This window comes from the organism of the source record quoted next, unplaced genomic scaffold (assembly GCF_019419815.1).
Source record: "Pyrus x bretschneideri cultivar Hongxiangsu unplaced genomic scaffold, Pyrus_bretschneideri_v1 Contig44, whole genome shotgun sequence".
Classification (NCBI taxonomy): Eukaryota; Viridiplantae; Streptophyta; class Magnoliopsida; order Rosales; family Rosaceae; genus Pyrus; species Pyrus x bretschneideri.
The window spans coordinates 2,939,422-2,953,494 of record NW_025999768.1 but is presented as its reverse complement, the minus strand read 5'-3'; the positions used below and the strand labels follow the sequence as shown (position 1 = coordinate 2,953,494).

General features: G+C 38.4%; 2 protein-coding genes and 1 long non-coding RNA gene across 3 annotated transcripts; 1 reads left to right on the top strand and 2 right to left on the bottom strand.

Moving 5' to 3' along the window:
* The first annotated feature begins 194 nt into the window (after positions 1–194).
* LOC103953895 (repetitive proline-rich cell wall protein 1) lies at positions 195–2,330 on the top strand. Its single transcript, XM_009365699.3, has 2 exons — positions 195–1,217; positions 2,067–2,330. The coding sequence occupies exon 1, from the start codon at positions 262–264 to the stop codon at positions 1,201–1,203; it is 942 nt and encodes a 313-aa protein (XP_009363974.2). The 5' UTR covers positions 195–261; the 3' UTR covers positions 1,204–1,217; positions 2,067–2,330.
* A 2,002-nt stretch (positions 2,331–4,332) lies between these two features.
* LOC125469530 lies at positions 4,333–4,779 on the bottom strand. Its single transcript, XR_007251810.1, has 2 exons — positions 4,479–4,779; positions 4,333–4,389 (listed from the first exon to the last, which is right to left on the bottom strand). It is a non-coding gene; the product is annotated as an uncharacterized LOC125469530 (long non-coding RNA).
* Positions 4,780–5,678: 899 nt separating this feature from the next.
* On the bottom strand, positions 5,679–12,180 carry LOC103953897 (CCR4-NOT transcription complex subunit 10-like). The gene is made up of 6 exons (XM_009365700.3): positions 11,690–12,180; positions 10,942–11,028; positions 9,593–9,757; positions 9,366–9,452; positions 9,216–9,287; positions 5,679–7,912 (listed from the first exon to the last, which is right to left on the bottom strand). The coding sequence occupies exons 1-6, from the start codon at positions 11,882–11,884 to the stop codon at positions 6,062–6,064; spliced, it is 2,457 nt and encodes an 818-aa protein (XP_009363975.2). The 5' UTR covers positions 11,885–12,180; the 3' UTR covers positions 5,679–6,061.
* Between the last annotated feature and the right edge of the window lie 1,893 nt (positions 12,181–14,073).

The window sequence follows — 14,073 nt, the reverse complement described above, 5'->3', positions numbered from 1 at the left end:
AATTCTAGCACAGGAAAACCAAAACTAATAATTGCAAATGGATTCGTGCAAACATAAGGAATAAGTTATGCCAACTAGCAAAGTTTGGCAGCTGCCTTTTGAGCTTAGCTGCTTGCCCCCATGTTCACGTGATGTGCTTCCTAGGGTTTTTTGTTTTGTTCTACTCATCACTATTCCTATATAACACCCTCGTTTCACTACGAACCCTTACAACAGCAGCACTCTGCCACTCTCTCTCTCTCTCTCCATAGACAGACAGACATGGCGGAGTCCATCAAGCTCCATGCTTTCTTCCTCATTTGCTTGCTCTTCATTTCCTCAGCCTCTCCAATCCTCGGCTGTGGCACTTGCGGCAAGCCAAAGCACAAACCTGTTAAACCGAAACCAAAGACTCCCAAAGGACCCATAAAGCCACCTGGCGTCAAAATACCTCCAGTCACAGTCCCTCCCATCGTCAAACCACCAGTGACAATACCACCCATTGTCAAACCACCAGTGACAATCCCACCCATCAAACCACCAGTCACAATCCCACCCATCAAACCACCAGTCACAATCCCACCCATTATCCCGCCCATCGTAAAACCACCAGTGACAATCCCACCCATCAAACCACCCGTTACAATCCCACCCGTCACAATCCCACCGATCAAACCACCCGTTACAATCCCACCCATCAAACCACCCGTTACAATCCCACCCGTCACAATCCCACCCATTAAGCCACCAGTGACCCTTCCTCCGGTAATCCCACCCATCGTAAAACCACCAAGCACAATCCCACCCGTTACAATCCCACCCATTAAGCCACCAGTGACCCTTCCTCCAATAATCCCACCTGGGATAATCCCACCAGTCATAGGGGGGCCCCCAGCTACGAAGCCACCAAGTCCAGGGACAGCATGCCCTCCAACTCAAGGGAAACCTAGTCCGCCTCCCAAGGACACGTGCCCCATTGACACATTGAAACTTGGTGCTTGTGTGGATCGTCTAGGCGGGTTGGTCCACATTGGGCAGGGTGACCCGGTGGTGAACGAGTGCTGCCCGGTGCTGCAAGGGCTTGCTGAACTTGACGCTGCAATGTGCCTCTGCACTACTCTTAAAATCAAGTTTCTTAATCTCAACGTCTTTGTCCCACTGGCTCTTCAGCTCCTTGTCACTTGTGGCAAGAGTCCTCCTCCTGGTTTCACTTGCTCTCTCTAGAAGAAGAAATCCACGTAAGTACTTAGGTTAATCATTAAGTAATTAATTACTTAACTAGTGCTACGTAGTTACGTACATTATATATCTAATCCGTAGCCTAACTTGAAACATGAACCTTATAGGATGGGTGGATTTTTTATTATATTCGTATTTACAAAGTTATATTTTGTTTTGAAAATGTTATTAAGACTTTAAAAAGTTCTATTCTACTTTAAACATATAAAAATACATGAAATAAAATAAGAGTGCAGATTAATATTTTTGAATAACAACAACAATTTTCTTTTGTTTATAATACGTACTCATTCCTAGCTAGATCGCTAGTCTTGGAAGTTGGAAATGAGTATTCTTTTAGGGCTTCAAAAATAAGTAATGCTACACTTATCATCTAGTTGTACAATCTTTCTAATAAAGGTAGAGTCCACCAACATATGTGGGTCTCATCTCTATTAGAGAGACGATACAAATGATGATACAAATAGGTGGTAAGAGTAGCATTTTTGAATTAAATGCATTTTTGTTCACCACTGGCCTTCAAGTGGTAGCAATGCTCACCACTCATTGGATGAGTTTACATTTTGAGATTGAGTCTATCCTCTACACAGATATCGAAATTTAAACTCATATAACCGAGATAAATAAGGTGATGAGCATAAATATTCCCTACAAAAATGCAAGCAACTTTTTTTTATGTTAAGCAACAAAAACATCCCACACTAAAATAATTAAAGAGAAATTAATAAATGATTTATTTTATCTAGATCTATCTTTAGCTATCGTACACATAAACACACTTGTATTGAAAATTTCTCTTATGAACATTGTCCGATCACAGAATATTGTCATGATTTATGGCATTGCAGGTTGGTAGATTGATGGATCCAACGGAGCAATCGTTGGAAGGGAAAATCGTCATGAGAGAATGTCGAGCCTCCCCCTCCCTACGTCCATTTGTTTAACATTTCCCCCAACATTTTCCTCTTTTGATTATTAATGGTATTGAGATGATGTTAATTTGGATGTGATATTGTACCCACCATTTGTTTTTAATTGTGAAAACATTGTTGCATGCATGTGTGTTTTATCTCAGGAATGAAAATTAAGCAATCAAAGATGTTTTTATCTTATCTTTTAATCTCTCAGGGTAAACCGGAGACCAAAATTTAACACTAAATTTTGTAAATTAAATGATGTGGTTGTTTATGATTGGATTATTACTTAAGTGTTAATTAATGTGCATTTTTTCGATTGGTGACACATCATTTGGTTGCTGATGATGAAATTATTACTTCTAGACCTCGTTTGGTACGCTGTATAAAGGATCAGATAGTATAAGTAATACGGTAGAAGGTGTTTGGTGCTCATATGTACTAACTAAGCACCGGATAAATTAAATCGGTCCCACTATTTTAATACCCCTCACACCTGCTAAGTTATACTCCCCAAAACCCCCGTATAATTTAGTCGGGTCACAAATTCAACCTCTCAGCTCGCATCGCGAAACCTCATCCAAGTATTCCTTCTCTCTTCACCCTCCTCACCTTCGATCAACATCATACAAACAGAAAATTCGAGGTGGCAAATAAAACCCAGGCCATGCTGTCCTTATTCAGACATCCATGGTGGCGGATCGAACTAGAATCGAAGAGCTGCGCTGCTCCAGAGCCATCTTCGCCACCTGAATCAACTCATTCTGAGAACCCGCATCGTCGCTGCCCATGACCCACTTCTTCTCTATAACTGCTCTCATCATCATCTTGCACGCGACACGAGTCTACCACTACTATTGTATCTTGAAACGAGATCCCATGGTTGCAAACTGTTGCCGCCTTGAACCACTACACGAACTCAAACCCAGAAGGTGCAAATTTCATTGCATCACCCCCACATCGTACTAGACCCGATTGCTTTCAACCATTGCAGACCACTGGGGATGAACGTTGCCAAAGAATAACCCTTAATTTACCCATTTTTTTTCAAATTAGGTTTTGCTCTAATTTGGGGCTTTTCATTTGCTTCCTATCATGAAGATAGGATTTGGTTACTGTCAATTTTTTTTTTTTTTTAATTCAATTTAGTGCCAAACACAGTATAAATAATACAATCATTAGTCCGATATTGCACCAAACGTCCAACTAATTTAGTCAGTATTATCCGGTGGCTATTTATCCTATCCGATTGAAATAGTTAGTACAGTCCGAGCTACCAAACGAGGCCATATAGGTCGTACTCGATCGATTCCTTTTCTTTTTCTTTTTTTTACGTTGTCGAATTGACGTCTTATGATTCCATCCTTATAATTTGAAGGGGTTAGTAATGTTTTATCACGTCATTATATAAGGATTTTGAACTCCGAATTTAGCCTACTTTTATTTAGGGCTAGTGTATTCACACTCATTTTCACCTTTCACACATATCTTTTAATTTTCGGTCGTTAGATTGAATGAATTGAAGAAAATCAATGACAAAAAATTAATAAAGGTGTGTGGAAGATAAAAATAAGTGTGTGAATAGCAATATCTTTATTCAGTATCCATTGCTCAACCCACAGTCATCAATATGCTAACTCTAATGATAAATCGTGTAATTATGGTTAATTCTAAGTTGTGACATTTTTTCAAGGATTAATATGGGATTCTTATCATTTGCCCTAAAACACAATCAGTGTAATTGTAAATTCAAATTCGTATTAACTCAATCATATTGTGTTCACGAACTGTGTCAATGTCAAATAAGGATAGCCATGTGTATACAACAGCTGGTTTTGGATTCCTATGGACTTTGAGGAATCCGACTTTTTGAGAATCAGTGCTGTTGTTTGAACTTTCAACTAAAGAAAGAGGGAGACGTCTTATTGCTCAATAAATTAACCTATTTTATTTGTTAACCACTGTTACGTCAGAAATTAAAAAAAAATGATAAAATAGTATATATATAAAAAAAAAAAAAAAAAAAAGATTAATACTACAAATATCAATCTTTTACGAACAAAATTGAGAATTATTATTAATTCGACACAAAAAAGGGTGGAGGAAATTTCTGTTCCTTGTGTCAAGGACTAGGAGACAGAACAATCCCCTTAAAATCCTTTGTTTCTCTCATTCATACTTTGGTTTCAGTCAATTCAACTTCCATATACATACAGTGTGGCACTGTAACTTTTAGAGACAATGTGTACACCACTCACTGCACAAACATGCTATGAAAATTCAGTGACCGATACATATTGATATGAAGATAATTTGTACAAACAAACGTAAAGAGAAAATTCTTACATGGCCACCACAAGCACAACATCGGCAGTATAAATCTTCCACAAAAACGAAAGATGCAAGAGACTTGTAGCGGAGCACACACAATATCATCGTCAGCAAGCGAGACCATGTCAAAACAAAACCGGGGCGACAGACTGGGTGAGGTAGTTTATTATTAGCCAAGAGTCAAGAAAAAAGGGATTTACCATCACAACAATTTCCCAGTAAATCTGGCCCTGGAAATGGCCAAGAACACAGCAGGGATGAAAGTAGAGGAGGAGAGGGAGGGGACCATTCAAACCCATTGCACATGGCCACATGAACATTGTTCACCTCTTATATATATATATATATATCTATCTATCATCATCATCATCTTATCTCAAAATTCAAAAAAAATCAAAGAAATATCTAGTGCATGTGTCGTCGTGTAGTATGTTTTTTATTGGTTCTGCTGCTATTGTATCAATGCAACGCAGAATTTCCTTGTTCTTATACCAACACTAGGTTTCTCCCAGTAAAATTTAATTACAACAAGAATTGCATGTTAAGCTTTTTTCTTTCTTGTTATATACTTGCATATTCCCCACAAAATCATCCGACGTCTAAGAAATTGGTAACAATAATGTGGTTATTTAGGGACTATTTGATAATTATCTCGTTTTTAATTTTCATTATTTTGAAATATGCAGGCAAAAAGATTATCACGCGGCCCCTTAATTTTTTGTACCCAGCAAGCAAACATTTTGTACCTTTGTTGGTTTATTATCAATGGAGTACACTGTGGAACGTGTATTTTTTATCCATCCTCGGCCTGGATTGCCCTGGACTGGAGTGTGCCGACGTCCAGGCCACGTAACTGTCCAACCGCACATAAAACATTTTCATCCGCCTAAATTTTTGGTCTCACTCTAGCGTCTAATTCCTGTACACGCGGTCGTCCAGCCACACACACAATAGATTGCCTTCTCAGAGGGTCACCTTGTGGTCCAAGGTTCCTCGTGGATTGACTCATCAGATAGTTCAAGTCACCACTTGATTATACTATTCGTTGATTTAAAGGTAAGCAAAAGCTGAGAGGACGCCAAGAACATCAAATGCTCAATAATACGTGCTGATAAGCTTAATTAGGCTGCAGAATCATCCACATTTAAACATTCAAATCGGAAATCGACAGAAACAAACTACGGTCGAATGGCAAAATACTACAAGAATGACACATGCAAGGGAAAAATGACTTCAACGTTGATACAGAATGAATTAACATTTTCAGTTCCTTTCTCTAGAAGAACACATGAGATCTCTAACTATGTTTAACCAACTCGATTAGCCGCTAAAACACAAATCTAATCAGAACAACTACATCTCAAAATATGACCAAAAGGTGGGCTTCCGCACTAACCAAAACACAGCCACACCACCAATTAATAAGCCCCTACATTTGAAAATTTGAAAAGAAAACAGAAATTTATTTCTGAATTGAACTATATGTATGGTACAAATCCTCCGATGAAGGATTGCTGATCTACCCCCAGTAGCTTACCTTTGAGAGGTGGGCCCGGACGTTGCGATAATCCACCGACACAACAGTCAAGAAGCTTTGTTCATGTCAATCCGCTAGGTACGAATGTGATTCGACCACACTGTTTTAACTTGGCAAGAGCTTCTTGTGACTGACCGAGCTTGAGATCCACATACACTGCAGTCAAAGTTGCTTCTGGACTGTTGGGTGTTATGGACAATGCCCGTGCAACAAACTGGCGAGCCTGGTCAAGTTCACCTTGCATAGCGTACAGGGCAGCAAAATTTACATACAGGTTTGCCCGTGCTTCTCCTGGCTTGAGGAACGCAATACCTAATCTGTCTTCAGATGAGTTTTTGGCAGCCATTGAACCTCCGTTCGACTCTTCATAATCAACAGCCCTCACCCCTTGCAGTTGTTCGCAGTCCTCTTCACTGAATGGTAATTCAACGTCGTTACCTCCTGACAAATATGTCATCAAATGGTCAGCAGCATCCTTTGGCCTGTTTAGTAAGCACAGAGCCTCTGCAGCATACACATGACCTAGAAAGATGTAAATTCTCGAACATTCTGGAAGTTCCAAGAGAGATCTTGCAATTGACAATGCCTTCATGGGATTTTCCAATTCCAGTTCTACATATGCCAGATTTGCCAAAAGAGCTTGTTTGATCAACAAATTTTCCTTGTTACGAACATCAGCATAATATGAAAGGGAGTTCTGCACAAGCTCCTGAGTAGTTCCCGCCTTTTGCTCTTTTCCGTCCCCATTTATGCTAACCTGACCCAAGCCTACAGATAGCGCAGATGCCTCGGAAACTGCCGCTTCCCCTAATTCATTAACGTCTAAGAAGAAATTAGAGGGCAAAGAATTCTTACAATAGCTTGACTCAGAACGGTTCAGTAAGTACAGTGCATTCGAGAGACACTGCCGAGCAAGGGACACAGAGAGCTTAGGCTGCCGATCACTGCCCAAAAATAAATCACCTCTTTCAAAAGAACCCAAGTTTCCATTCTTCGAAACCCCATCTTCCATTACAAGTTGCCTCCACTTTCCGTTGCCAATGACATAAACTCTAACTTCTGATGATGCCAAATTGGTTTTCATTAATCCCTTCTCCAAAGCCATCAGACAGCACTCAGCAAATCGAAGCCACAGCAGAGGTCGATTATAGAAAACTAAACCAGCCTTCTGAAAACAGCGTGCAGCAAGTAGTGGTTTCTCACAAGCCAAGTACTGCATACCACAGTTATATACGATTAAGAAGGAATTGTCCTGTGAAAAAGTTGACAGATTTAGAGGCCGATCCTTCCGGAGAGATGAGCAATCACGCAATGCACTGGAGAAGAATACTGATGATGTGTGATATTTCCCAAGCTGGTAATAAATGCAGCCTAGATTATTGTTGATCATGCTCGATATCCTTGAGTCTGTTCGATTATTAGATGCCATCAACAACTTGATGGCTTTACGATAATTACCACGAGCATATTCAAGCTGGGACTTCAAAAGGAGAGCCATAGAAGAATCTCTCCCACGTGCAATATTCATAGCATTCTTCACTTCACGTTTAGCTTGCTTTAAGTTCCTAGTGAGAAGCAGAAACTGAATCTTGTAAAGTTGCATCTTAAGCTTCAGGTAAACAGAAGGGGCAGAAATGTGAACTGGGTTCCTAGAAATATCGTTTGAAGATAAGAGACCAGTTGGCTGTGGAACATCCATGTCAAAAGCCACATTATCATACTCGCTAGTCTCCTCAGACTCCAAAGCATTTGAATCTGAATCTAAAGTAGGACCATCTGCGGCTGGTGAATTGGTAGAAAGAGATGGAGGCTTTGCAACTGGGTTTGCAGGTTGTTGCGAAGCAGTGCTTCCACTGTCTCCTTGATTCATAGAACTCACACCAAAAGATTTTTCCAGATAAATCAAAACATCCTGAATAAAAGGAATTGCAAAAAGAATTAGTTGGGAATCAAATCAACAGAATACAAACATAGCAAGCTTATCTTTAACCCGATGTAGCTAAACAGTAAAGGAGCCCCCTCTAATTATAGTGCATAATGAAGAGGGACTCAGCACATGTTTGTACAATTCATACACAAATGAACAGAACAATTGAATCACTATTGAAAAAATCATCACGACTGAAGAGCTTTGACCATGCTTAAAAGTAGCATCTATATTGATTTCACAATTAGTGATAGCCTCAAACTTTAACCGCATCCAATCAGCAATTACCTTCCCAACAGCCAACATCAAGAATTTAACACAACTGATGCTTATTTGCATGTGGTGGAGTGTTTGTCAACCTCTAAAGTAGTTTGAATGTTCTATAATTTTTAACAGAAGGTATTAAGAAACAAATAGCAATTCAAAAAATAAGCTCCCCTGAAACTCTGATGAGACTGATGCCCAAAAATGAAATAGTTTTTCACAAAGGGAACTGTTATTGGCATTCCAAAAATCTAATTTTGCACCCCAAACTTTCTATATTTAGAAAGAAAAATACTTTTATGAGGAGTGCACAATTAGATTTTTGGAGTGCCAATAACAGTTCCTTTTCCAAAAACAAAAGGTAAAAATAAAACAATTTCAATTATTGGTAAAGCACTTGCAAAATCAAGCTATAAGTTAGATAATGCTTGAACCAGAAAAGATCATCGAACTGTTTAACAAACATCACCCAATATCCCCCTCAAACCAGGCAAGTTGAACTCCAGCTCAATTATAACACTGTTACCGATGTTATCTTCACCCATCTACACTACACTTGACAGACATAAAATCATTCTATCCCAGACTACTATCAAGAAGACAAAATTTTAAAAAGAAGACTGACATAAACCCATTGAATGCACAGAATTCAAGATTAACCAAGGTGGAAAATCAAAGTGCAGTTAAATGGATTCCCTTTTTTTGCAAAATACAACTCAAAACGACAGATTACAGCCCAAGAAAAACTAGTGCCCCCTTCTTCCAGTCAACCAACTTAAGTGATCATTGCTTCTTTCATACACTGTTCTATCAACAAATAATTAGACTTTAGACAGACACAAACATTCCTCCTCTTTCATTTGGGGGTAGAGAAGGAGGATCACCAGCATGATGCTAAGGTAAAGGCTTCAGCAGATATAAAATTCAACAGTACCGTGCCTTGAAAACAATGGTTGAACTAAATGACCATCTTGCACAATTATAAACAAAATCAATTACACACACTATTAGTATTAGTACTTACAGCAGACTTCATTGCATCATGGCAAGCCAGCCCAACATCCAGCAACAAAAGGCACATATTGAGAGCAGTTTTCTGCATACAAATAAAGAAGCACTTAACACAACATTACGAGTACAAAAAGAATATAATTTTAGGTAATAATTAATCTACCTCATCTATAGGTCCTCTATTTTGAAAAAGCGGTTCAACAACAGATAATGCCTTTGCATATTCGTGAAGATGGAACCAGATAACTGCCTGCATGAGATCCCAGATTTCCGACAAAAACATCCATTGAATTAGAGAAAGTTAATTGTTGGAAAAATATAATCAACGGTTAACAGAGAAAGTAAAAAATTATGAAATGTTAAAAAAACCATGATGAAGAAGCAACATACAATGTTTAAGGTGGCAACATAAGTGTCAAATTCATCCATGTAAACAGCAGAAGGGGGATGTCCCATTGTACCACTTCCTTTGGACCCTAACGCAACTTCATCTCCAGTATTACTGCCAGACTCCACCTGTTCTGCAGATGTTCGAGCAAGCTCTTCACTTCGCTTCTAAACCAACACCAATAAGAAGAAATTAGAATAGACGTTAACATCAATTTATCATATTGATGGAAATAACAACTCCTGCATAATACTCATGCTTGCAAGAATAGCAAAATGCAAATCATAGTTGTCCCCAAATGCTAGCTCTAATAATCTTCATAGTCGCTACAATTCAGTAATACCAAGCAAACCAAAGTCATAATAAATAGAATTCAGCACTCCACTTTCAATTTGATACGCTAGTTTAGTGATTGGAAGTGAAAGAACAACAAATACAAATGTATACAAAATTCCAAATCATAAGAATTCTAATATATGTGTGATTTCACTTTCTAACTTTTGATAGAAGAGGACAAACAAAGCACTACCTACTCGTTTCAAACTTGAAAGATTACTCTCAGCACCATCCTTAGAAACCTCAAGAATACCAAACTCATCATTCAAATTGTTACCAACTTTGATTGAAAGCCCAGAACTATACCCTCGCTAAATTATATGAACTTGAAAATCATTTGTAGGCCCCCTTTAACAGACTCACTACAGTCATATATAATTATATAACACAGTATATAAAGTTTCGAGGCTTTCAACAACGATGTCTTTCAACAGATACGATATCTAGCTTAAGGTTCAACTCTGCCTGCTTCTGCATGGCAAAGGTTCTATAACTGTTCTAACCTCTCTCGACAAAGGCTTTTCTTCCTAAGTATACTTTAGACACCAAAGAAGGAATGAGTGTAAACTACAAAAATGATGAAATCTAACTCCCAAGAAAAAAAATTTAGTAATTACAAGACTAGACAGCTAAAACATAATCCCAATATGTTGATAGAAAAACAGTGTGCTCCAAGGCACCAAAATTTCTACCACTGCTCCACCCATAAGCACTCACAAAGAGTGAACCCTCCACGTCTCCTCAAATCTCCCTCTCATAAACTTTATATTTCATGAGGTAAACAAATCAGAAACAGTTTTCAGCATCACACTAATTCATTTAGTGCCACTCAAATTAAAAGTTCAACAATTTTAAAATTACAAAATATTCTCATCACCTGTCCTTTAACAGCTCAGGTGGTTGTAGCATATAATGATGTAAAGTTGTTGCCAGAATGCTATAAGCAAGTCTGTATATATGTGAGTACTATATATCGTGTGTTAGAATGGGAAGAAAAAGAGAGAATTTAAGATACCTTGACATCATTAAGCACATCAAGCAACCTTTTAGGATCTGAACAACCATCCCGATAGAACTCCGCAAGTCCGATATTATGAAATATCTAATAAGAATATCCATAATATGCAAAGATTAGAAATGTTATACAAAACATTTATATAATACATAATATAAGCCATTTGAACCAAAATGCAGAATCAAGAAGCAACATAATTCCATCTCAATCTATGTAAAAAGAATCTTAAAGAAAGTACTCAAAATAAGAGTTTTTGGTACAGAAATGATGTTCAAGATCACGGTATTTTAAGCCAGTCATTCCCTTATAGTGCATTTCAACAAATTATCCTTTACAACTGGTGGATATATTTCTTGATCATTTTCCCTCACATGGGGGAGCAATCAGCTTTTTTGAGAAGACGACATCATACTTAGCATTAGCTTAAGACTTAGTTTACTTCGCATTAGCTTCACTACAATTTTTACTAAGCAAAGCAACCAAATTCCATAATTTAAAAGTGCTTAAAATTTATGATACAAGATCCAGCACCCAACCAAAGACCAATTATAATTAATTCAAAACTAAAAAAATTAATTCAAATCAAACACTTAATTCAACTAAATAATAATAATCAAGAAGTGACAAGAATCCTCAATCATTACAAAAATACAAAATAATCATTTCAGAAATTGGGTTTTCAAAAAAATCAAATAAAAAAAAAGCTTCATCTTTTCAAACAAAATTAAAGAAAAAGAAAGAGAATTACTTTGGGATCGTTTGGCTTCCTCTTGAGGCACTCAGACAAGGCGGTAAGGCACTGATCGAACTTGCCAGACTGGAATTGCAGCAACGCATCCTGCGCAAAAGCTCGGGTCACGGACATGACGGCTTCATCCTCGGCAGCCGAAGCAGAACCGTCCCGATTCGCAACAGTTGATGACGAAGACGAAGACGAAGCCATTGGCGAATCGATCGATCAGAGCCCAGGAACCAATAAGCCTTATCTGAATATGCAAATCCCCAGAAGAAATGATCGAAAACGACGAACCCTAACCGATGGAGGGTGAGTTTGGGGATTGATTTGAAATCGGAGTTGGGGGTTTTCGAAACCCTAAAAGTTTTGCAGAGAAGGACACCTGTTCGAGCGTCTTTTGCTCTAACGTGCTGATTTGCAGAGAGATCGAAGAGAGAGAAAGAGAGAGAGAGAGAGAGAGAGAGTAGAAAAGGATACGACTGAGAGGGATACAGATGGAGAGAGGAGAGAGCAGTTGTTTCGGGGCTTTCCTGGGTTGCTGGGTATGGGATTGGGGTGTTTGCTGGGTGCACACAACGATTGGGCTTTTCATGGATAACTCTGTTTCTGTTTCTCTTCTGTGGTTTTAACTACTGTTGGGAAATGGGCCATTGTTTGAAACTTTGAATTTCTCTTTGTGGTGTGATTAGAATTTTGTGATGATTTTGTTTTGAGCTTTGTTAACATAAGATTTTGCATAGAACCGAGCGCTGTTTGAGCTGCCGTAAAAAGAAAATCAAGTTGAGTTTAAGTGTCGTTTAAATTTTCATATTTATTTTATGTCAGTTGCTTTTCATTACGTTTCTCTCTATCTCTCTAAACTCTTTTGTCCTTTTTTTTTTCCAGTGAACCATGGGTGGCTCCACGTCAGCACCAAATACGATCGAAATCAAAGTGGAATTGCAGGGAAGGCTGACAAATAAAAAGAGTCAGTACAAATTTCGCGTCGACCCAACTAATAAGGTGCCTATCCTAGGGATACTTCTAGTGAACAAGAAGGCCCAGCTACTGCAGGGTTATTTCTTTGCCACCGATATGGCAGTAGTGAATGAAGATAAAAGCTTCTTAGACCAAGGGATGGTAGGTGTGGGAGTCTCGAAACTGTACCTATTGGACTTCGTCTCCAATTTCTCTTGACATTAATTCACATGCGAATAATTTTTGCAAATACTATTCGACATCTGATCCAAAACTAATTGGGATCAAAGTAGATGCAAATTAATCTTTGTTCAACCTTTTGAGTTTTTACTAGAATAACAATCTTTCTACTTGTACTCCCTCTGCTTTGATATCTGCAAGACTGCAAACTGCTTTGAGCTGCCTTAAAAAGAAAATCAAGTTGTGTTTAAGTGTCGTTTAAATTTTCTTATTTATTTTATGTCAGTTGCTTTTCATTACGTCTCTTTGTCTCTGTAAACTCTTTTGTCCTTCTTTTTCAGTGAACCAGTGGGTGGCTCCACATCAGCACCAAAAACGATCGAAATCAAAGTAGAATTGCAGGGAAGGCTGATAAATAAAAAGAGTCAGTACAAATTTTGTGTTGACCCAACACATAAGGAGTATGTCATAAGGGTACTTCTAGTGAACAAGAAGGCCCAGCTACCGCATGGTTATTTCTTTGCCACTAATATGGCAGTAGTGAATGAAGATAAAAGTTTCCTAGACCAGGCGATGGTAGGTGTGGGAGTCCCAAAACTGTACGTGCTAGACTCCGTCTCCAATTTGTCTTGACATTAATTCATGTGGCAATAATTATTGCAAATACTATTCGACATCAGATCCAAAACTAGTTGGGATGAAAGTAGATGCAAATTAATCTTTGTTCAACCTTATGAGTTTTTACTAGAATAACAATCTTTCTACTTGTACTGCCCTCTACTTTGATATATGCAAGTACTGCAAACTGGTTTAGGCCGCCTTAAAAAGAATATCAAGTTGAGTTTAAGTGTCGTTTAAATTTTCTTATTTATTTTATGTCAGCTGCTTTTCATTACGTTTCTCTCTCTCTCTAAACTCTTTTGTCCTTCTTTTTTAGTGAACTAGTGGGTGGCTCCACATCAGCACCAAAAACGATCGAAATCAAAGTAGAATTGCAAGGAAGGCTGACAAATATAAAGAGTCTGTACAAATTTCGCATCGACCAAACTGCTAAGGAGTCTGTCCCGATGGTACTTCTAGTGAACAAGAAGGCCCAGCTACCGCAGTGTTATTTCTTTGCCATTGATATGGCAGTAGTGAATGAAGATAAAAGTTTCCTAGACCAAGGGATGGTGGGTGTGGGAGTCCCGAAATTGTACGTGCTGGACTCTGTCTCCAATTTTTCTTGACATTAATTCACATGGGAATCATTTTTGCAA